Below are 26,643 nucleotides of genomic sequence, written 5' to 3'. Positions count from 1 at the left end.
TAAAAAATTCATTAATATAAATTATACTATTTAAAAAATACATTAAAGAATACTATTTTGAAGCTCAATAAAACAAATATCCTCATTCCTCATGCAAAGAGAGTGGAGGAACAGATCTGAAACTTTTTTTCTTAGTTTTCAAAATCATGAGTACTCGAAGGACTTCCATTAATCATGAATGGAATCAAGCACGATAGAAGTAAAGCGATTTTCCCATCGCAAGGGCCATAACAACTCGCAACACCGTAAGGGCCATAACTTCTATTTAGGGATGACAATAATACATGTATTCCTGATACTCGTAAGTATTTAATAGTCGAATTTAAGTATTTTAAATCAGGTTTAGGATCGGGCCGAACATGAGAGATGGGAGAAGGTACCCGATCGGATACGAGATTGGGAATAGAGAATACTTGAAACCGAAACCTGATATACGAGACATATTATTATAAAAAAATATTTTTTTAATTTAGATCTATAATGTTATTTCAAATACCTTATCATTACAAATATTATCATAAATACAATATTTATTTTGTTCTTATCTAAATTACTCTCCAATTTTATTTTTTTATATTCTTAAAAAAAAAAGAAAGTAATTTATCTCTTTATCTTTAATTTTTCTTTTAGTAACAAAATATTATTTCTCTCTAATTACTCTTCATATTCATTTTTTTTTCAATCTTTAAATCTAATTTTTCTTCGTTAACAATAAATTTTTTTTTTTTTCAAGATTTACAACATAAATTTTAAGGTAAATAGTATTTTTATTTATTATTTTAATATTTTGATATTACTAAATTTAAAATTATTTATTAAAATTATGTTTCTTCTTTTTCAACTTCTAAAATATTATACGTTTTTAATCGAATAATGGGTACCCGTTAGAGATCGGGTACCCGACGAATCGAGGATGGTAATAAAAATAGAGATATTCGTCAGGGCCGGTATCGGATAATAAAATGAAAATCAGGTTCGAGAATAAGTACTTCACTACCCGGTAGATAAAGCACCCGTTACGATCCTTACTTTCACTTCCATTTAAGACTTTCTAAACAAGAATTAAACTCGTAATATTTGATATTTTAAAAAATATTCCTACAACTCTAGTTATTTTAGTGGAAAAAATAAATTGTATGCCACACATCCTAATTTATGTAGACATTAAATTATGTATATTAATTTAAAGATATAAACAAAAATATTAGTTATATATAAATATATTAAATAAAAATAATATTAGTCAAATATATGAATTAGTTTTAATTTGTAAAATTAAATTCAATCCAAAAGTAATGTTTACTTATAATTTTAAATTTAATGAATATAAAAAATTTAAAAATCTAAAAAAAAATATAATACATTGAATAAATTATATAAATTGATAACATCTATTATATGGGAAGAAATGTAATTTAAAAGAAAATAATTCATCAAACATTGAATTTTATATCAAATTATCAATAATTTTTTTTTTTATCTGGGTCTAATATTTTATTATTATTATTATTATTATATACTTATTTGAAAATAAAAATATTAAAAAATTATCTAATTAATTTATTTAAGATTTTTTATATTTTTATATTTATAATAATTTTAATTATTTAATAACCAAATTTAGTAAAAGTTAATAGTTATCAAAAATAAATAAATAAATAAAATATAATTAATTATTTAAAAATAAATAAATTAATATAATAGATAATTGTAAAAATATAAAAATATTTAAAATTAATATATATATATATATATAAATAATTAAATAATATGGGGTAATAAAATTATTTGGTATTTATAATAATAAATTATTTTAACAGATAATTAGACAAACATTAAAAAACAATTAAAATAATATAATAATTAAATAAAAAAATATGTGCTAATAAAAAATTATTCACAATACAATGTCCTAATTTATTTTTTATAACAATAAATTATTAAAAACATTATTTAAAATTAATATATATATATATATATATAAATAATTAAATAAAAAAATAATTCTTTCAAGTATCATATTTTTTTTTATAATAATAAATAAGTCTCAAATATATTTCTTAATAAATTTAAAACTTAACATATTTAAGTTAGTTAAATATATTTTTAATTTTTAATTTAAATATTTTTTATTAATTTGTTTTACAGTTATTTATTTATTTTTAAAAAATATTTTTTTATTTAAAGTGTTTTTAGTTACTAATATATATATATATATATATATATATATATATATATATATATATATATATATATATATATATATATATATATATATATATATATATTTATATTTTTCTTTTAAATTTTTTTGGTTCATTCTAAAATATTATTTAAAGTATATATTGTTTTATTTTTTTTTATTCTTAATAATATTTATAATTAACATATTTAATTAATTTTTTTTAAATTTATTTTCTAATATATATATTTTTTTATTCTAAATTAAAATAATAAAAATTTATTATATTTTATGGATTTATATATATATATAATTAATAATTTTAATACTAAAAAAAAAATAATTATTAAAATCTCTTGTACTCATATTTATCGTCTTATATTTTAAATCAGTCTTCTGATTCCCTTGGTTCCGATACATGTTATTATTAAAATCTCTAGCCTATAGTGTGATAGTCTGCCTAGAACATGGGAATTAGAAGACTGATTCGCAGCTCTCTACTCTAAATCATTCCGAAGTAAGTTACGGGTTTAGCTCAACTCTAATCCTAAGATAGGACCTTGTTCAAGAACTAATCTTTTATTTTCCATATCTGATGATTATCATGATGCCTGAACTGGTAGAATCCTTACTAATCACCGATGTTGGTGCCTTTTCTACTCTTGTCGGAGTAGCTACTCTTGGTGCTTTTGTAAAGGCATAGTGTAAGGAAGCTTTGCTTCTTCTTATTCATCTGGGGCGGATCACTCTCATATGTAAGTAGCTTGGTCATCATCTGGCGCAAGGCCTGAGCTCCCTTTATCAAAAGGTCAAGGGTGTTTCGGGATTGTCATTTCAGGAGTGAGATGATTTCGTTGCCCCAAGCCAGATCTACTTATTTATTCGGATGCTCTCAGGTGGGAAGGGGTCGTATGAAGCCCAGATAACACTAAAAGGCCTCGTACTCTTTTTCGCAAGTTGAATTCCTTATTCTTTATTCAGAAGGCGCACAAATCGATGGCGGAGTTCTTTTAGCTCCATCGGTAAAGGAAGCTTTATTCTTCAAGTGTCTAACCTGGAGCATCTCAGTTTTCTATAGGGTATTTTTCAATCTTACAAGGGATAATAATCGGAGTAAGTTCCCTAGCTCAATCCTATTGATTCACCCGTTGGGCTAATAGCACCAGTCCCTGCTTTCTCTTTTCTTGTCATTCGTTCTCTTAATGTGAGAGCGCTTTAACAGTTGTAGTCCTGAAGTAGCTCAGAATATTATCTGTGGAGGGCCTTCCCCTTTATCTGCTGTAGTCAAAGCATGCTAAGTCTCCCTATTCCTTAGTATAAAACGGACGTCAAGCAAGCCAGATGGGTTTCAGGTTCCTTCAGAGGCCATCAAAAGGGCTTTTTTCTGATGATAGAATGCTTATGTCCATGGAGTTCGCCATGGTTTCCCAACAGAAAAAGATCGTATCTTTGCTTGGGGCTGTCTGGTTGTAGTGAGTAAAGCGTTGTTAATCCCTACAATTATGAAATCTTTGTGGTCCACGTAACTGTATAGAAAGAAAGAAAGGTTGTTGCTCTCTTCTTGTTATAGAGTGACCATTTACACACCTTCTCGGGCATCTATCCCATTATGATAGTGAAACGAGCTAAAGATGCCGATTAGAAAAGTAAGGGAGCTAAAAAAGGTGAGTACGTGCGAAAAGCGAGCCCTTACTATAACCAACCTCATAGATGAAACTCAATCTTTTAGTTTTACACTGATGTATCGTACTCTCTCGACCAAGTCATCATAAGAGAATACTAACTAATCTTTCCGAGCCAAAGTGAGAGAAGGAGGGAAGGCGCGCTACAACTAACATAACAGCCAGCTGAAAAAACATTAGCTAGCTAGGCTAGCGTGGGCTCCAACCAGGTGAGGGCATTTCTCTTATTGGGTGGCTTGATAAAGAAAGAGTCATTAGCTAGGGTCACCAGTATAGAGATAATCTCGCTAACCTTGTTTTTTATTTTTATTCTTACCTTTGGGTGGCTATTTCTTAGGATCATCAGCTTTATGTGCAGAGTGCGATTGACTCTTCTTATCTTGATAAGTATTATTGATACTATTCAGTTTGTGATTGATGAAGGAATTCTAACCATTCTCAATTTCCATCATATTTAAGCATTCGACTATGTATTTTGGCTTTTGCTCACTTTCCATGAAAGAACTTTGTGGTCTTCAAGGTGCATTCTATTACACCTTTCGGCATGATCGCACCCACATATAATTAGTTTTAGAGAGATTCAAACTCTAGTATTAAGTATGAAATGTTAACCCTTTAATCGTTAGACCACTTATGATTTTTAAAATAATTTTATAATTATATATATATATATATATTTTGTTAGTTACATTTTGAATAACTATATATTATATAAAATTTTCATATTTATAAAAATCAAATATAATAAAAATAATTATATTTTTTATCATAATATTAAATAAAAATATTTTCGTTAATAATGATATAGGTATAACATTATATATAATAAAATTAATTAAATTTATTATCATAATGTTATTTATTAAGTATAAGACACATTGAGTACATATTTTAAACTTTATTATATTTTTTGTTGTTGAATTTATTTAATTTTTATATTTTTCGCGGGCATTCCATCCCACGTGAATTTACAAGTATTTATTATAATGCTTAACTCAAGCTGACATTCCTAACATTCGATTACACCTTTCAGCATGGTCTTAGACTCTGAATCACCAATGTTTTCATTACTCAAGCCGACAATCCCAACATTCGATTACACATTTCGACATATATCTCGCTTTCACTTCATCTACCAATGTTCGCACACCCACATATAATAATTACTTTTAGAGAGATTCGAAACATATCTTAAGTACGAAATGTTAACACGTTAACCGCTAAACCATTTTATGATATATCAAATAATTTAATAATTGTGTGTATATACATATATTTTTATAAATTATATTTTGAATAACTATATATATTATATAAAATTTTATACTCATACAAAAAAAAATATAATAAAAATAATTATATCTCTTATCCTAATTTTAAATAAAAAATAATAATGATATATATATATATATATATATATAAATATATATTTTTTTAATTTTATTTTTAACCGTTTTAAGTTTATGGGCGGGTCAACCTCAATTCGACCCAAATATCAATTTTACTCTCACATATATATCCAAATTAACCGCAACTCTCGACCCGACAAATTCAAATTAAGCATTTATATATATATATATATATTATATTGTTATGAATGTCGCACGTTCATTAAATTTTGTGTAGAATTTAAAATATAAAGTCTTATTAGCTTAGTTGGTTAAAGAGTTTTACTTGTTTTTGTTAGGTTGTAAATTCAAAACATACCTATAACATTTTTATTTTTAATCATTTCAAGTTTATGATCTGATTAACCCACGATCCAACACAAATATCCATTTACTCTTATATATATATCTAAATTAACCATAACTCCCAATCCAACAAATTCAAATTAAACATTATTATATATATATATATAATATTTTTAATGATATTTATAATATATTTACTCTATTTGTAGATATTTTTAATTTGTTTTTTTTTTTTTGAGAAAATGACATAATGTAATTAAATAAAACCTCGAAGAGGGTAAATGATTATAAGAGTTCAGTATTCAAACAGAATAAACTTTTGTAAAAAATGAATGAACTAACCAGATGAAAACAGAAAAAATAAGTAGAAAGAGATCAAAAGTGAAGTACACAAACAACAAAGCTAAGAACATTTTCAAGGGTTAAAAATGATGTGAAGTTTGTTTGGAATAAAATTAAATATGAAAGAAATTTAGATAATTTGAAATAAAATCAAATAAACTTGACTGAAGTAATCAATCCAAAATATGAAACTATAATGAAGATGGCGTACTGTAACTAATATGTCACTACTAAAAGTAAGGTAACTAATTTGATGAAGATAGATGGATGCCATATATTCATTTATGAGATAAACAAAAAGAGCATATACTACAAGTTTGTAATTGCATTATGTCCAAATAATTGTAGTTATGCAAAAGTCAACATTTTAATAATTGACGAATTAAAATGTAGTTAATAAAAGTCAACAAGATTGGACGTTAAATTACATTTTTGGAATGACATATGGTTGACTGAATAACCTACCTCGTAATAACCAACCAACGAGTTATAGAGCATACAACTTGGATTGAGACTAACAATTAAATCTTGTCCTTCTTTTGAGAAAAAATAATAACTGAAATAAAACTCGGAAACTATGATAGATGACATAAATAAAAACATCAATCAATATAGAAAAAGAAGAAGATTATTGAAAAAAATATGTTAATAGATTTATTAGACCATTCATGGATAGTAAAAATAATTATTGATGGAGTAAAAAGAAATATTTGGAGTGCTTAAAGAAAAAAAAAACTCTAATATATTTATTGAATGATCAATTAAATTACATATATTATATCTAATTTAAATATATAAAAATTAATATAATAATAATATTATCACGATATTAATTTAAATAATATTGTGATAATATTTATAATATATACTATTATATTTTAAGACCGACATCGTCAACGTAACTTTATTGATAAGGAAACCGCAAACATAGGTAAAACAATTTAAAGGAAACAAATACTTTCTGTTTATAGCGCGAATCTGTTTAACGGGCTCAAAATAAATAAATACTTTCCGTTTATAGCACGGATCTGTTTTAACGGGCTCAAAATAATCAAATCAAAACTCAATAAATTTGAAGAGAAAGAGACGAGAAAGATAAAAGATTACTTTCAACTAAGGAAGATAGAATAACGACATAGTCTCGTCTCACAAGTACAAGGTTAGTTCCATTTAAATGAATAATTTGTGGAGTGTCATTGTTAATGGTGAAGAGATTTTTCTTATGAATTTTGTGATGGTTAAGATTAGATTAATTATGTACTTATATATTCTGTGTTCCATTTACATAAATGATAAGCATAGTATTCTCTATTTTTATACAACAGACGAATCCTAATGTTTAAATAATGTCCCAATGCTTATTGAATAGAGTGACATAATTTAGTTTCATTTGGTATTGAAAATATTATTTACTATTGGATATGTTCCACATTTGATTGCATTGCAGATGGGGTTTTCTGATTTTGTATAGGATGTGTGTTTTAAATTTTCTAATTTTGCTCCTATCTTGATTTTTGTTTTGTTTTTGTTTTATTTTAAATTTTCAATATATATAGATATAATATTAATTAATGTGTTTTATTTGTGTGTATAATTTCAGATGAATAACAATAACGGTCAGAATTTTCGACATTTGATTCTCAACTCAGAGGAGCTATCAATTATATCTGTATCGGAGTCTGCTCCACAATCGAGTATTTCGTCCGAGGTGAAAGTGAGTCCAATTACTAGGTACTTCCCTGTGCATACTTCCGCAAAGATGGCAATCATATATTGCCCAATGTGCTCCATTTGTGTCATGTTCCCTAAAGCCGATCCTCGTTGCCCGAGTTGTAAGAAAATGGTGCCGCTGAATCTGGACAATGAGGAGAATGAGTTTTGTAGCTAGATTGTGGTTCTTAATTGCCGTTTAATCCATGCCATCTTTAATTTTTTCTTTTTCTGGTTACTAGTTTGATGTTAGTCATATTGGCTCCCTTTTATATTAGCAAGAAAAATGGATTATGAAGCATGCTTGTTATTATGTTATATGGTTCGATTGTGATACTAAAAAAGAAAAAGTAAATATTTTATGCTTGCCAATGATACAATGATTATTATATATCTTAAATGAAACAAAAAAAACACACAATATTCAGAAATTGATATTTTTATTAAATGAAGTAAAACAATCACATTAAAATAATATTTTAGATCGTAATTCAGAAATTAATCTATCAAAAATATACATATAAACTACTATAGTATTCTTAGTTCCGATGATTTTATAATGAAATTATTGCAAGTGATTGTACAAAATTTAATTTTCAAAATTGAACCGATTAAAAGAAAAGAATGAAGGTAAGATAATAATATTTATTTTATATATTCTCTTCCTCACGTGTTAGGATTTCAATTTCAAAGTTAGTGCTTTTACAATTTTTTTTAGATGAGAGATCAACACACAACAACAACAAAAAAAACCTTCCATCCTAGAAAAGACCTGAAATTTTAAACTTTGTGTCTAAACTTATTTTTTCAATAAAACATTATTTTAAAAGATTTATAAAATTATGTTTCGACATTTTGAAATTAATTACAATAATAATTAATATTTGATAAATTCAGATAATACTTTTTAGATTTAAAATAATCCAATTATATTTTGATTAAAAAATATGCATTTTAAATTAATTAAAATAATTATTCATTTACTAAAAAAAAGTTGTCAATTAAATTTTAATTTAAAATTAATACAAATATACGCCTATAAACGTATATTTGACCAGAGTTTTTTTTATGTTCGATATTCGGTGATATTCGAGAAAATGTTTTTGCGTTATATCTTTTGAACCCGTTAAAGAACGGTCTCTACTATATAAAGTCTCGGCTTTTGAAAAATTGGTTTAATTATGTTTTGTTTAACCAATTATTCTTCAGGTGTTAGACATGCACATATTTTTTTTACATTTAAAATTGTAGAATAATATTTAAATATTGGTACATGAGATTGATGTCAAAGATGGATGAAAAAAGTACTTGAAAAATATCAGCTTAAGGCATTAGGATTTGAAAATAAATCCAAAACATTATCAAAATATTTTATAGAAAAATATTCTATAAAAAAATTGAAATTGTTTTCTATTTTTTAGATTTTAAGAAAATAGTTAAGGGTTCCAAAATTTAAAAATAATTCTAAAATTTAAACCACAAAGACCCTAGGACCGGTCCCTTTGGTCTAGGGTGATGTTTTCCCCAGTCATAAATTAAAACCCTCGGTCCTATGTCGAGATCCCTTGGTCGGGTGTGAGAGGCTCTCGGTCGTGTGCGAGTGGCTTTCAGTCGGATACAAGAGGCTCTTGGTCGAAGTGCGGGAGGCTCTCGGTCGGGTGCGGGAGGCTCTCAATTGAGGCGCGGGAACCTCTCGGTCGAATGTTGGAAGCTCTCAGTCGGACGCTAGATTCCTCGGTCGGTGTGTGAGGAGCTCTTGATCCTGTGTTAGGAATCTTCGGTCGGGTACGAGATTCCACGGTCGGGGTGCGAGGATCTCTCCTAGGCTAATTCTAGGCTAAGTTTCTTCAGTCGGGTGTAGGGCATGATTCATTTTTCTCGGTCATAGGCTAACCCTACGCTAAGTTTCTTCGGTCGGAAATCAAATCCAGGTTAGCCTTCGGTCGGTCGCCAAGAACATCAAACTACATGATTGATGATTTTGATTGGGCTTTGATCCTTCGATCCAAGGACATGATGAGCTTCGTATAGTCCTCATGATCATTTAGAACATCATCTTGATGCATCAATCGATCGAGATGATGTTACATTCAACTCAAACAGTTTTGATGGAAAAACGTGTTCCGGAATTTTAAAGTTTGATGAAGCGTAATGAGCTTTCAATAGCTTTCCTTATGTTTCATATGATTGAATGAAACCAAAATATGAACACTAGCGGTTCATTTTAACAAATTCAAGAACTAAATTTTTTATATTTATAATTGGTTTGAATATGTTCCTAACATCCTTAGACACATAAATCCAATTTTGAAATATTTCAAAATCGAATTTGGGTTTTTTTGATTTAGGTAGATTGGTTTTGTGTTGTTTCGATAGAAAGTTTACAAATGACCTTCGGATCGTTTTCCAATCAAGAAATCAGACAATCATACAATATATGAAACTGGTCGAACTACAATATAAAAATCTTAATTGAAATTTTTAAATCGTGTTAAAGTATGACTGAAAGCTTATTATGAGTTGGAGAACACTCTTGAACTCTTTTAAAAGCTTTTATGAGTGCTTGGATCCGAGCTTTAAAGCCTTACACAAAATTTCCAAAATTTTAAAAAAATTCTTGAAGATCTTTAATGACGAATTTATTTTTGGCGTGATTCAGGGATTTAGATTGGATTCATTGCCTTCGATTTTCCTAGATGAGTCTATTTATATCCCCCAAGGTTGGTTAATCGACGAAGTGACTTCAATTTAGTCAAAAGGCCTTCAATGATGTTGCCTCGGGTTGTAGGTGAAATGATCACCGGAGTAGGGTGATCATTTCACATTTTGAACGGAGTCAAATGGTGGAGAAACGAAAAAGTTCAATCTTTGAAAAATCTTTGAAAAATCAAAGATGAAATTGTTCTTATCCAATTCGTCGTCGCGAGGAAGAAGACAAACCATGCGAGAAACGTCATTTTCTTCTTCCGCATTTGAGCGCCGAGGAGGGGTCGAAATGTCGGCATTCCATTAACACTCTATTGGTGATGGGCGATCCGCACGTGTCTTGGTTGACACCGTTGGAGGCATCCATTTATTGATCCCCTACTACACGGAAGCGTCCCGCTTTCTTGCAGCGGGCTACGCGACTGAATGATGGGTGTTGGATGACAATACAACGCTAATCCAATGGTTGTGAGATTCTCTATAGTGATCTCTCTTGATTACGGCTGCATCAAATTTGGACATTTTTCCAGCCTCGAAGCTTATTAGAAATTGAATTTTTTTCAATTTCTTATTGCTTCATTTTTAACCTACAAAATATACCAAACATTTTTAATAAATATGACATTTATTTTGTCAATTGTTTTTCATATTTTTTAAGTTTAATAGATAATTTATTTGAGATAAAATAGATATAATATTTATTCTAAATTATTTTTAAAATTAGTTTGAGATAAAAATGAATATAACATTTATCTCAAATTATTTTATTTATTTATCTTAACTATCATCTTAATTAATTGAGATTTATTTATTACAATAATTAATTCAATTAATTATTTAATTATACATTGGCCTAAATTTTAATTATTTTGTATTTATTCATTTAAAATAATTATTTTAGAATTTACTAGAATTTTAGTATTTACCATCAACCATACTTTTTTATTCACGGTGAAAGCCATATTATATTTAAATGAGGTGATTTGAGAAATAACAATGTTGACCAATGTTGACCATGTTGCTATTTCCCTGAGGTGAAAGTCATATTAATATTAGAAAAATGATTAGGTGAGGGAATTTGGTGAGGGAATGACTTGGCATAATCTTATTCGCTGAAAAAATCAAATAATTTCTCTTTTTCCTCTCACGTTTACATTTTCCAACCAATGAAGGTGATGCCAAGTCATTACCTCATTAAATTCCCTCACCAAATTTCCTCTCTCTATCACTCCTCTTAATATTATATTTAAATTGAGAATATTTTTATAAAATGTATAGGATAAAAAATAAAATAAATTTAATACAAAAATAATAATAATATTATTTAATGTTTAATTTTTTTAATAAATTACGAATAATATATTAAAATAAAAAATAGAACACTTTTACTCAATATTTTATTCACTTCGATAAACAACTTATCTTCTCACATATATCATCGCATATTTTTTCCGAATGAAACTCTCATCTTGTGACATTACACTTTCACTTTGGTCAATCAAATATCTAATTCATATTTTTAACATTTAGCATTGTGACCTCACACTTTAGTCAATCAAATATTTGATTCATAATTTTAACCACTTTCAATTGATAACGACTTATTATCCCTCGACAAACCACATCCCAATCACACTTGATTAAAAGATTGTACTTGTTTTGTTAGGTTGCAAGTTCGAATCATACATATATCATTTTTAATTTTATTTTTAACCGTTTTAAGTTTATGGGCGGGTCAATCCACAATTCGACCCAAGTATCTATTTAGTCTCACATATATATCTAAATTAACCACAGCTCTCGACCCGGTAGTCCGAACACTTTGAAATTAAGCATCATTATACACACACATATATATATATATATATAAATTAGTTAGTTAAAAAGTTGAACTTATATTGTTAAAATGTCTCGCGTTTATCAAATTTGGTGTTAAATTTTAAATATAAAGTCTTGTTATCCTAATTGGTTATAGGGTTATACTTGTTTTTTTAGGTTGCAAGTTCGAAAAATACATATATTATATTTAATTTTATTTTTAACCGTTTTAAGTTTATGGATGGGTCAACCTACAATTCGACCCAAGTATCCATTTACTCTCACATATATATCCAAATTAACTAAAATTTTTGACCCGACAATCCGGACACTTTGAAATTAAGCATCATTATATATATATAGATAAGGTGAAAGCCATATTAATATTTTTGTTTATTGTTAACTATTGTTGTTAATTTGACGCTATTGACTCTTCAACACTAATGAATTTGGAGAAAAGTGTTTTTTTAAAATAAAAATGAAATTATTAATAATATTTCTCAATGTGAATACATATATTTGCAATATTATATAGTTAAGAGTAAATATATTAAGAATTGTCATAAAATAAGAAACAAAAGTTAAAAAAATAAAATAAAAAAATCAACATAATTGTAAAATAAATTAATAAAAGTAATAAACAAATTAAATCGGATATTATAACCCGGGAATCCGGCAGCAACGCGTGTGGTTAACATGTGGCATACGGGCCTAGAGTAGCTCAATGTTCGATGAATTCAACATTGGTTTGCGTGTCAGACATCTTTTTAAAACAAAACATTATTTTTAAAAGATTTTGATAGTACCTGTCATCTTTAAAATTAATTATGTAAAAATAATTAGTTTATTCAAATTTTAATAATATTAAATTTGCTGTAATCAAATGACGATTTGATATTTTATGAAATCCGATTTAAATTAATTAACATAATTAATTTAAGAAAATATTATTTATTTGAAGACAAAGTCGTCAATTGATTTTAGAAAAAATCAATAAAAAAAGTGTATGTGTTCAAACGTATTTTGCACTAGAGTTTCGTTGCTTCGAAGTTTGATAATACTCGGGAAATGGTTTATGCGTTATGTCATCCATACCCGTTTTTAAAATGGTCTCTACTTATAAAGTTGACTTTTTGAAAAATCGGTTGTATAACGTTTGAGTTTTAACTAATTATTTTTCTGGTCCTAGTCATGATTCTAGATTTTAGCGTAATTTAAAATATTGAAACAACAATATTTAAATATTGGGATAACTAGAGTGGAAACACCTAAAGAATATCAATCATTTTTAAAAGCATTAGGGTTTAGAAATAAACACCAAAACGAGTCTTTGTTGAAATATTTTGTGAAAATATTCCAAAAATATTTAAAATGCTTTTCAAATTTTTCGGGATTTTTAGAAAATGATTTGGAGTCCCAAACATATAAAAATAATTTTAGATTTTTAAAAGTGGAACCAAACAGGCCTTATGATCAAAGTCCTAAGGTTGTGGTTCGTTTTTGTTGGTCGGGGTCCGGAGACCCTCAGTCTAGGCTCGGGAGCTCTTAGTCTAAGTATCGAAGTTCCTCGGTCGAGGTGCTAAGGACTCTTAGTCATTGGTTGATCTTACCGGTCTAAGTGTAAAAACCTATCGGTCTTAGACTAGCATGGGGCTAAGTTTTTCAGTTAGGGGCTTAGGAGCTCTTGGTCCCAAGATTGGGATGTTCGATCCTAAGGTTAGGCCTCTCGGTCCTGGGTCTCTAGAGTCTCGGTCCTAGACTCAGTCATCTCGACCCTAAGGTTAGACCACTTGGTCTTGGTTCTTAGGAGTCTCAATCCTGGACTTAGACCTCTCGGTCTTAGGTGAGAATCCTCGGTCGGATCTCTTGGTCATTTCTTAAGAACATAGGTCATAGATCTTAGTTTTAACTGAATAACATCAGTCATAACTCAAGAACATCGATCCTAGGTCTAGGTCCTAACCCAAGAACATCGATCCTAGGTCTCGGTCTTAACTCAAGAACATCGATCCTAGGTCTCGTTCCTAACTCAAGAATATCGGTCTTAGGTCTTAGTCTTAACTAGATTTTCTCGGTCCTTGGTCTCGGTCTGGACTAAGGATCCCCAGTCGGATCTCTCGGTCCCAGGCTCATAAGCCTCGGTCCTCAAAAACACAAGTGTAGATTTTTTTAATTCATTTTTTAGCTTTGATTATTTAATCTAAGAGCTTGGGTAGCTTCACAATTTTCTCAGGAACATGTTGATCATCATTTCAAGGTATGAATCGACATGGATGATGATCAATTTATTTAAAACTATTTATGATTAAAATTTTAGTTTTTGATTTTAAAGTTGTTTTGACGTGAAAGGAACTATCCAATAGCTCCCTTATATCACATATACTTTATTGATACAAAAACAAGAACAATGGATGTTCGTTTTGACCATTTCAATAACTCAAAATTTTCAATTTATTTTGAAAATTTTGATTTTGATCAAACATGATCGGGTTGGATCAAACAGATCCAAACAGTTTTCCAACATGTTTACAATCATGTTGGGAAGCTTTCCGAGCTATGATTCAACCGAATTAACACAAGAACAACAAACCCATTTTTTTTATTTTTGAATTTCAAATTTGAGTTTTTGTTATTTATATCGATTAGTCGATTCTATAATATCCAGATAGTTTATAAGTCATCTAGGGATGAATTTTCAACCATAAAACACCATAAACAACAAGCATACAAGCTTATTCAATTTGAAATATTAAAATTTCAAATTCAAATTATAAATATGAATTAGAGGTTGATTGGAATTTACCAAGGATTGAAGAACACTTCTTGATCCTTAGGAAAGCTTTCTGGATGCTCAGATCCAAGATTTAAGGCTTGAAACAGAAAATTCGAAAAATTCGAAAGATTTAAGCTTTAATGACGAATTTTTGATTTTCTTCGATTTGAAGGGTATGAGTTAGTTCCTTAGCTTCAAAATTACTTAAGGGGTATTTATACTCATCCTAAGTCGATTGGGGGCGTCTAGCCTGAATCGGCCAAAAGCCATTAATGGCGTTTTGGCTGTTCTTGGTTGAAATCGTCGAAATAGGGGTGATTCATCCCTATTTTGATAGGGAGAAATGATCACCATCGTAGGGTGATCATTTTAGGCTTTAAATGAGCCGAAATGGTGGACTGTGGAGGAAGTTCCAAAAAGAAGAAATCATCCACGATTGTTCGTTCTTATCCCTCTAGTTTCGCGTTGGAGACGAAGGTGGTGCTCAAAATGACGTCGTTTTGAGCGTATTCAGGCGTTTCGTCTTCACATTGTTGCATTTGATTGAGTGGTTCGTTAACGTTCCAGCTAACGACCGTTTGATGATCAGATGTGGCCCAGACGCCCGTCTCCTCGGCTACAACGGACTACGCGGAGCGTTCCTAGGCGTTGGATGAAAATCCAGTGCTGATTCGATGGTCCTGACGTGCGCTGCAACTAATTTCCTTAGTTTCGATAACACATGATCACAAATATATATTTTTATTAATTCCTTAAGGGTTTTTTTTTTAAAATTGATTTTTCTTTTATTCTTTTGACTTTAATTTTGTTCTTTTTAAATATACAAAATATTAAAATAAATATGGCAAATATTTTACCAATTTTATAATTTAAATAAAGAATTAAATGTAATGGATACAACAATTCATCAAAATTATTTATTTTTATCCTTTAATTTTTCTAAAATTATTTTGAGATGTTATGAGTACAATATTTATCTCAAATAATTTTTTTTTTATTTTGACTTTAACCTTTAATTAATTTGATTAATTAGTACAATAATTTATAATAATTAATTGTTTTAAATAGGTTGTTGGTCATAGGATTAATTATTTTAATTTTATTTATTTAAAAATAATTCAAAATAATTATTTTAATATTATAAATTGAAATATAGATTTATAGTGCTTTCATATATATATATATAAATCATAAAATGTAAAAATAAATTAATAAAAATAATAAAAGATTAATTCAGATATATATCTGAAAAGTTAATGGTTGCATATCTAAAAAGATAAACAATATAAAAATTAAGACACCGCATTGAATATGTCTACTCTTTAAAAAACAATATATAATGATTTACCCATTTTAAGAAATATATTAAAGATTATTCAATTTTTAATATAAAAATATATAATATACCACAAGCATTGAATCTGGTTACTCTTAAAAAAACAATTTATTATGATTAACCCATTTTAAGAAATAAATCAAAGATTAATCAATATTTAATATAAAAATATAAAAGATACCATAAGCATTGAGTAATTATAAATACTATTACTAATTATAAATCATTTATAATATATTTTATTAATAATGTATATTCTTATGTTCTGTTTGATATAAAAAATTGTACACATAACAACCAATTGACTGATATTATAATGGTATATATAGCTAATATATGGGTAAATGTTTTATTAAAACAATTTATATTAAAAATACAGTAAAGTTGTATAAGGTTATAAGCTACTTGCCAAATAAAATGTTAAATTTAATATTTGAATTACATTGGCCACTAGATTGTGTGATGAGTGTATCTCAAAAAAATAAATTTTATCTAAAGATTATATTTTGACTTCTACATATATTTTAATATAAAGATAAAAGTTTTAATATTATATATATATATATATATATATATATATATATATATATTCCAATCATATTACATATTTATGATTGTTTGGTGTAGAGTTATTTGAATAACTAATTTGACTATTTTTGTAATAACTTTAATGTAAAAAGTTAATAAAGATTTTATTTTTAATTAATGTTTAATAAATTAATAATTTCAAATATTTAATTAATAATTTGAATGATAATGAAATTAAATTTGATAGGGATGGAAGGTTTTTAATTAAAATTAATAACTTTAAAAACTGTCCTATTTCACCCCTCTTGAGCCCTCCTATAAATAAGGAGATCAAAACCATTTGCCCTACACACTAACATAGTCAACCTTGGGAACACTTCTGGTCAAGGTTAACTCAATCGATCTCTCTTTTTTGAATTTTCATGTTTCTCGAAATAAAATATTTCAATTTTTCAAAAGAAAGTATATACATATAATACATTAAGAGTGTTTTTTTTTGTATGATTTTAGATGGATCGCAACGACGGAACCAATTCTAATTTGATGTTCAACCTAATCGGGCGAAGGCAGATGCACGCAAGCAGTCGTCCTGTGGGGGCGACAAATCAATCTGGATCGGAGTCTACTCCGACTCCGATACAGAATATTCCTGTGGCGAATCTCCATCAATCTAATTGCGTCCAGATGGAGGTGCCAATAACTTTGAGTGTGGTGGGGTGCAAAACCTGTCTAGCCTATTTCATGGTCCCCGATAAAAATGATTGTTGCCCTAAATGTAAGAACCCCAAGTTGGTGGATTGTACTGTCTCTGCTGCCGCTACTTCCACAACCACCGTTGAGAAGATAGATTCGTAGATTGTGGTGACGAGTACAATTTATTTATCTCTATGTTGAGATGTCATATTTCAATATTGTCTTTTATTTTCAAGTCTTTTTAATGTATTAGTTTGAAGTTTGATGGCAATTAAAAGATTTCCTTTTATATAATAATCATATTAAAAATATATGTTTATTGAAAAGTTCAAATGATTTAAAAAAAAAAAACTTAATCATGTTCTAGAATGTTTTTTAATCAAAATGTAGGATAATACTCAGTAATCTACACCCTCTTTAAAAAATAATCTTTATATTAATTTGCAAGAATAAATAATAGTTTAGATTTGTGGTATAAAATAACCTAGCAAATAAAAAATAAAATGACAATCAAACATTACTTTATATTGTGATAATATTTAATCTTGATTATTTTACATTAACATTTTTTAGTGATAATTAAGCAGAGCGTTTAAATCGTCATTCAAATGCCAAAAATATTACATCCATCCATTATAAGACTGGATTAAGGTGATCATATTTTGGATCAACTCAAATCCAAACCCAAAATATTAATTTTGGTTGAATGAGTAGATTTTATTCAAATATTTCAACAAATTCTTACTCCAAATATTATAAATGTTTGACTTAATTTTATATAATTAATTATTTTAAAATTAGTTTAAACAAGATTCTAAAAAATATTATTTATTAGATATGTATGGTAGAATATCTAAAGAATCTATATATAATAATAATGTTTAATTTTTAAAGTGTCTGGATTGCCGGAATCGAGAATTGTGTTAATTTGAATATGTATATGAGAGTAGATTGATATTTTAATAGTTTGTGGATTGACCCGCCCACCCATAAACCTGAAAAGTTATATAATAAATGTGATATACACAAGTTTTAAACTTACAATCTCACCATATAAGTTTAACATTTTAACCAACTAGGCTAATACAATTTTATATTTTAAAATCAACTTTAAAATTGTTGAATAGATGACATTTTTAATAATATAATTACACCATTTTAAATAATTAAATTAATAATATTTTAAATTCGTTTATATAATTTATTTTATATATATATATAATGGTTAGTCATATAATTATATATTCATACATAAATTTATAAAGAGAAATCAACAATTTTTAGTGCATAATGGTTAAATGTTCATTCCACATAATAAAGATCGACGGTTCGAATCTTAACCTATGCAAATTTGTAATAATTATAAAAAGGGGTTAAAGAATACGTTAGTTGTCAGTAGTGAGTTTGTAAGTGGGTGAAAATAACATTGTTGTTTTTCGAAATGAATTGATAAAGTTCGGTAAAGAGGAGTTAGTTGGATAATTTATAATATATTGACCAACGAAAGTAAGTTTGTAAGTGAGTGAAAATAAAATTGTTAACTGGTTGACCAAAGTGAGATAATAAAGTTCAAGAGGAGATAGTTAGCCAATAAATAATATGTTGCTTGATTGATAAAAATGAGTAATTAAGTATACAATAAAATTGTTATTTTATTTTAACAGTACAAATAACTTTCAATATATGATACATTAGTGGATATAAAGTCTTTATCAAATGGAATTTATGTAGTAAAATCAAATTTAAATTTATTAAAAATCTTAAACCATAAGCGCCCTGAACCCGCGGGTCTGAATTGTTTAGAATTATTATGGGTTAAATTATGTTTTAAGTTATAATTGTTTAAAACTTATTAATGATGATCAATTTTAAGGCTAATCATCAAAACAATAAAATATTTTTGTACGTATAAATTTAATTTTATCATAGATTTTTTTGTCTATTTAATTAAGAATTAAACAAATTTCATTTTTTTTTAGAAAATCAAACTTGTCGGTTTGTTTTTATCAAGACGGAGCTTGATAGCGGATGCCTAGGTGTTCCATGCTTCTTTTTGTTAGACCATTTCCAACCATATACTTCGTACCTAAATTCAAAATGGGTTTTCAACCATTTTTTCTTTCCACCGATCCTATTTTCAAACCTAAAATAGGTTTTTATCATTTTCTCTCTTAGAGCAACTTCAATGGAGTTGTGACCGGAGCTGCAAACTGATACCCAAAATGGTATTATTAGTTCTAACCGTACGCCAAACGGATACACAAAATGGGATATCCCAATTTCACTCTTCAAAGTAGGAAAATATACTATTCACACGCATATATATATGGGAAATGATAGAGAGCAGGAAAATTTTGACAGGAATATGTAGGGAAATGAGGTGTCATTCATCTATTGGTTTAAAATTTTAAAATTCTCTCTCTTATTACATTTTCAATCCAATGAAGGGATGACACCTCATTTCCCTACATATTCCTGTCAAAAATTTTCCTGTTCTCTATCATTTCCCTATATATATATATATATATATATATATATATATATATATATATATATATATATATATAAATGATTAGGTGAGGGAATTTGGTGAGGGAATGACGTGGCATAATTTTATTCGCTGAAAAAATCAAATAATTTCTCTTTTTTCTCTCTTTCCTCCCACTTTTACATTTTACAACCAATGAAGGTGATGTCACGTCATTCTCTCACCAAATTTCTTCACCAAATTCCCTCCCTCTATCCCTCCTCATATATATATATATTTTACATTTTAGCCCTTCAACTTTTATTTTATCAATTTTATATATTAAACTTATTTATATAATTAATTTATATTTTAATTTATTTATATATTTTATTTATTTATATTTTTATTTTCATCCTATATTTTATATTAAGCTTATTTATATAATTATTAATTTAATTCATTTATATAATATTTTTTATATAACATAAATTTATAATAATATTTAAAAAAATTATAATAATATTAAAAAATATGTATTTTTTTTGTGTTCGTGTATTGTAATTTTTGAATTTTAATAAATTTTTATAATTAAGTTTAAAATATTTTGATAATATTATAATATTGTGGTGTAATTTATAAGTTTGTAAAATATATGGTGATATTAAAAAATTATAAAAGTTGATGTAAGAAATAATATTATAAGAATATTCTTTTGAGTTTGAGAATGAGTTTTTCAGTTGGAGAAGAATTACTGTTTGATGTGACATTACACCAAAATGAGTTTTTCGGTTGGAGATGGTCTTTGATTGTTATTTTGGTGTAAATGTCACATTAAACAGTAATTCTTCTCCAACTAAAAAACTCAATCTCAAACTCAAAAAAATATTCTTATAATATTCTTTCTTACATCAACTTTTATAACTTTTTAATATCACTCATATATTTTTCAATGTTATAAATTATACCATAATATTTTAATATCACCCCATTATTTAAAATTTGATTGTAAATTAATTAAAAAAATTCAATAATACACAAAAATAAATATTATAAAAAAAATATTGTACAAAATAATACTGTTTTATAAAACAAACATTATTAAAAAAATATCATTAAATATTCTTCATTATTATAATTTTTTAATATTATTATAAATTTATTTTAAACATTATTATAATTTTTTTAACATTATTATCAATTTTAAATATTATTATAAATTTATGTTATATAAATAAATTAAAATAATAAATTATATAAATAAAATAAATAAATAAATTTAATGTATAAAATATACCTAAACTATGTTTTGGGGTTGAATTAAAAAAAAAATTGCGATTGTGAATAGTGCAAACGCATATTTGCGTTTGCATGAGAGAGAAAATGCTGAAAACTCATTTTGGGTTTGAGAATGAGTGTCGGTTGGAAGAAAAAATTGCTGAAAACTCATTTTGGGTTTGGGTATGGAGTATGGCTAGAGATGGTCTTACCAACGCAAATATGCGTTTGCAATATTCACCATCGCAAAAAATTTTCTTTATTTTTATTTCAACCCCTAAATTTAGTTTATGTATATTTTATACATTAAACTTATTTATTTAATTTATTTATATAATTTATTATTTTAATTTATTTATATAATTTATTTATATAACATAAATTTATAATAATTTTCAAAATTGACAATAATGTTCAAAAAAAAATTATAATAATATTTAAAAAATAAATTATAATAATGTTAAAAAATTATAACAATGAAGAATATTTAATGATATTTTTTAATAATGTTTGTTTTATCAAACAATATTATTTTGTACAATATTTTTTTATAATATTTATTTTTCTATATTATTGAATTTTTATAATTAATTACAATCAAATTTAAAATAATGGGGTCATATTAAAATATTATGGTATAATTTATAACATTGAAAAATATATAAGTGATATTAAAAAGTTATAAAATTTGATGTAAGAAAGAATATTATAAGAATATTTTTTTGGGTTTGATATGAGTTTTTCGGTTGGAGAAGAATTACTGTTTGATGTGACATTTCTATCAAAATGAGTTTGAAAATGAATTTTTCAGTTAGAGATAATCTTAGTAGGTATGTTATGCAAGTCGCCATCTTGGAAGTCGCCACCTTGGCCTCAGTCAACCGACTTTAACCCGTTTGGCCTTTTATCATTATTTTATTTACCTGCAAAATATAAAAATTTAATAAATATAAAATTTATTTTTGTTTATTTTATTTATTATATAATTTATTTTAATACTTTATTTTTAATCATTTTAGGATTTAATTGATTATAACCTTGTCCAAAATAATTATTAAGTTTTAAATTTAATTAATTTAGGATTAATAGATACAATTATTTATAAACCAAATTTTAATTATTTTAAAATTAAAAATATATTTGTAGTTCAAAATTTTGCTCTTACATTTATTTTATTTATTTTGAATTTTAATGAATATAATGATATTCAAAATATTTATTTAATTTGTGTTTATTTATTTTAAATTTTTTATTACAATATTTAACTAAAATAATTATTTTATTATAGAATATATTAAATAATTTATTATTTAAAAATTTATTTAAATTAAATGAGTTAAATTTGGATGTTTGCAATTCACGGCTCTTAATAATAAATAAAATATGAAAAATGATAAACTCAACGAAAAAAATCAACAATTCAACGAATCAATGTGACATGTCATGTGGGTAAGAGCGAGAAAATCTAAAAAATACTTCGAAACGCACGTGGGTATAAGGGAGAAAATTTAAAATATCTCGAAACGATCGTTTGAGTCCCGAAATGAGCATTTTCAAGACGTGAGGACAACCTGAAAGACCAGGTCGGATTCATGAACTTACTTTCTCAGAATTTTTTCGTTAAATTTATCATCCCTCATAAAATATATACTACAAAGTTCTTTTTTATTCTCTTGGCATAATTTCAGTTAATTTGTTTGTTTTACGATTGTTTTTGGAGAAGAGTGAAATTTTGAAAAAATATTTATTTTTATTTTAATAATTAGACTATATTATTGTCATTAGAATCTATATCTTAGGCCTCTTTCGTAGGTTTTCAAAATAACCCAACCAAATCAATTGTCACTTCACTCCCCCTCCCATCCTTCAAATCAATCAAGTCATTAACCAAAATACTAAAATATCATCTATTTTAAATTATAATTATTTATTTTATTTATATATATCAATACCCTTTAAGTCTTTTTACTAAAAAACATTATCATTTTCTCAAAATTATCACCAATCATTACCAATAATCATTTTTCTCTCTTTCCAGGTTATTTAAATAACCTGATAACAAGCCTTTAAATACTTTTAATTTCTTTAAATACTTTTAATTTAGTTGACTATGATTTTTTTAATCCAATGAAAACATTTATATTATTATATATATATATATTATAAATTATTAATTTATCACGTAATTATCCTTCTTACTATTAAATTAGTTTATTTCATCAATTAAAATATTTTTATTTTTTATTTTTATTAGATTTTAAATATAAAATAATATTTTAATAATTAAATCAATTAAAACTCAAATAATATTTTTTTATCAAACAAAATTGCTTTTGGACAAAAAAAAAAAAAAAAGCATTAAACCAAAATCAAAAACTCATAAACAATAACATAAATCTCAAAGAATTGTATAATAATTGAACATGCAATTTATAATAAAGTTTTCAATGAACTCTAAAAAGAGACATGTAATGTGTTTTGAAAGCCATATAAATAATAGAATCAAACAAATTTTACAATGTGACATTCAAAGAAGAGATAACAAATGTTTTTTTTTTTTTTCTAACTAGTTTATTGACAGAAGTAAATTAGCACAATTCACATTCCACACTTCAATTTAAATTGTTTTTTTAAATAAGAATTTAACATGTTAATAAAGTAATCTTGTTTACTTGAACTAATCAAATAAATTAAACAAAATTTATGGCAAAGTATTGGTCACAATTCTCTAAGAATTTGTATCTCTCCATAATTGAAAAAATACAACTTGATCCATGTGTTCAATTAACATTGATTGCAACTTTCCATAATGTTATTTTTTTCTTTCTTAAAAAGACTTTAAGAACTTGGATGGATTTGTAAATTCTTAATACTTCTGGAAAACTGTTGGAAAACTGTTTGTTAAGTTTAATCCTAAATTAATTTGTTTTTTTTATTTAGTAAAAATACTATAAAAAATAGAAATAAAAGTTACTTAGCCAACTCTACCCAACCATGAACCATCGAGAAATTTGATGAAATGACACTAAAGATGTCTCTAATTGCTAAAAGTGTCAGTGCATAAAAAAAAAGCGTTGGTGACACTTTTATTTTTTTTTGGACGAAAATGCCTCCGTGACGATTTTTTTCGTCTCGCGAATGTTGAGTCTCGCGAATGCCGGTTGCGTCTCGCGAATGCTGATAGCGTCTCGCGATATGGACAAAATCGTCCGGAAAAAATTAAAAGTGTCACCAACATTTTTTTTTATGCACCGACACTTTTAGCAATTAGAGGCATCTTTGTCATCTCATCAAATTTCCTTGATCCATCTCCCTATTAATTAAACCTTAATGGATAAATATTTTCCTTCCAAATTTTTGTTAAAATAGACATTTTGGGCAGTTAGCGTGAGATTTTACATTTTTTTTTATATAAAATCAAAACTCTTAGAAAAATGGAATAAATGAAAGATTCATATTCCAAGAAGAAAAGTCATACTAGTGAAAGTTTTTGACACTAATTTTTTTGTTAACTAGTATAACACGTTTAATTATGAAAAGAGTTATAAAAATAGTGGATTATATATAATCTTTAATAGCATTTTAAAAATAAAAAATAAAAAATAATATATATATATATAACACCACAGAGACAAGATTAAAAGTTTATATTAGAATTTTTAACATTTAAAAACTTGTTTTATATCAACTAAATTATTTAGATGTACTAATTTATGATAAAAAAAAAATGTTGGTAGGTATTAGGCGGGAAATTTGACGAAATGACCTTAAAGACTGGGTTATTTGACCTGGTGGTAATTTGATAATTTAATTGCGCTCGTGGTTCTATATTTTTTTTATACGATTTTGCCCTTGTCGCGAAACGCTAAGTGACTTAGCGTTTCGCGAAGTGGATTAGGGTTAGTATAAATACTCAAATATTTTCATTTTCTTAATTTTCTTTCTCTCTCTTCTCCCGTTCTCTCCTTCACGGCGGCCAGCGACGACGACGGGCGGCGACGGACGGCGGCGGTTATCTATACAGATCTATACAGATTTACAAGATCTTCTAACATAATCCATTTATGTTTTTATCTATACAGATTTACAAGATTTATAACCCTAAATCTATTTTGCATGCAGGTTTCCGATTCTAGGGTTTAGGGTATGCAGATCTCCGATTCTAAGGATTTGAAGGTCGTCGAGGTAGATGTTCATTTCAGATCTGATAAACAGTTATGTTCATGTTTACATTTTCTTCATTTCAAAACCTGTTCATATTTCGTTCATATTTGGTTCATATTTGGTTCATATTTGGTTCATATTTGTTCATATTTGTGGGTTCATATTTGTTATTTGGTTCATATTTGACCATTTCGTTAAGTGTGGTTCATTAATGAGTTTTGCATATAATCTTGGATCATATGAGTTCTGTTTCAGGGAAGATTCGCTAAGGACTTACCGTTTCGCTAAGTGCTTAGCGTTTCGCTAAGTGCTTAGCGTTTCGCTAAGTGCTTAGCGTTTCGCTAAGTGCTTAGCGTTTCGCTAAGTGCTTAGCGTTTCGCTAAGTGCTTAGCATTTCGCTAAGTGCTAAGCACTTAGCGAAACGGATCTTGTCTGTCTTCATCACCGGTGAGACTGAGCTCAGGATTCCTAAAGGCTCCAGTTAGAGCCATGAATCCCAGTTAGAGCCATGAATCCTTTGATGGTTGCAAAAGCCTTAGGTGGAAAGCTTACATGGTATGTATCATGTATGTATGTAATGTAAGAAAATAAGAGTATAATTGAAATTTGTTTGTTTGATTGATTGTAGTTTCGAGAGGGATTGACTACGGAAAGATCTGAACGTGATTGGGTTTGGGTTGATCGGATGGTTAGCACCTTCCAGTATTCCGGCGATCAACGGACTCTTTCCAACATTGGGACTGAGCAATTAAAATATATTTCTGTTTCTTTCTAATATTAATATACATAAACATGTAAACAAACAGGTTAGGCTGGTTACTTAACACTTGAGATTGTTCTTGGCATTGACTTTTGGACAAATTGGATTCAAGGGCAGGACTGAAGATTACTTCAGTAAATAAATAAATTAATTCTAATTAAGAAAATAATAATATGTAAAAAGTGAACTACTTTCTTTGGTATTTGTTAATGAATGTTTAAGCTGCTTTTGGTATTTGTTAATGAATGTTTAAGCTGATTTTGTTTCATTTCTTTCTATACCATTTCATTTATGCATCAAACTAAAACATAACCATTTCTCTACAAATGAACATTTGATTTATGCAAAAGTAAAAAAAACAAACAAACATTTTCTATACCATTTCATTTATGCATCAAATTAAAACATAACCATAACAAACATTTCATTTATGTATCAAATTAAAAATAATCATTTCTCTACAAATGAGCATTTGATTTATGCAAAAGAAAAAAAAAAAAACTATAAAAA

General features: G+C 26.9%; 1 protein-coding gene across 1 annotated transcript; it reads left to right on the top strand.

Annotated features, from left to right (window-relative positions):
• The first annotated feature begins 13,781 nt into the window (after positions 1 to 13,781).
• Positions 13,782 to 17,626, top strand: LOC124916052 (protein GL2-INTERACTING REPRESSOR 2-like). Its single transcript, XM_047456787.1, has 2 exons — positions 13,782 to 13,850; positions 17,282 to 17,626. Exons 1-2 carry the CDS (start codon positions 13,782 to 13,784, stop codon positions 17,624 to 17,626), a joined length of 414 nt encoding a protein of 137 aa, XP_047312743.1.
• The last annotated feature ends 9,017 nt before the right edge of the window (positions 17,627 to 26,643 follow it).

The sequence above is a fragment of the Impatiens glandulifera genome, chromosome 9 (assembly GCF_907164915.1).
Source record: "Impatiens glandulifera chromosome 9, dImpGla2.1, whole genome shotgun sequence".
Classification (NCBI taxonomy): Eukaryota; Viridiplantae; Streptophyta; class Magnoliopsida; order Ericales; family Balsaminaceae; genus Impatiens; species Impatiens glandulifera.
Note: the sequence above shows the minus strand (reverse complement) of the source record. Positions and strands in the feature narration are given on the sequence as shown.

Coding starts and splice junctions, on each gene's coding strand:
- LOC124916052 (XM_047456787.1), top strand. CDS start 13,782: ATGGGGCTAAGTTTTTCAGTTAGGGGCTTAGGAGCTCTTGGTCCCAAG. Junction 13,851..17,281: donor TTGGGATGTTCGATCCTAAG/GTTAGGCCTCTC, acceptor GTATGATTTTAG/ATGGATCGCAACGACGGAAC.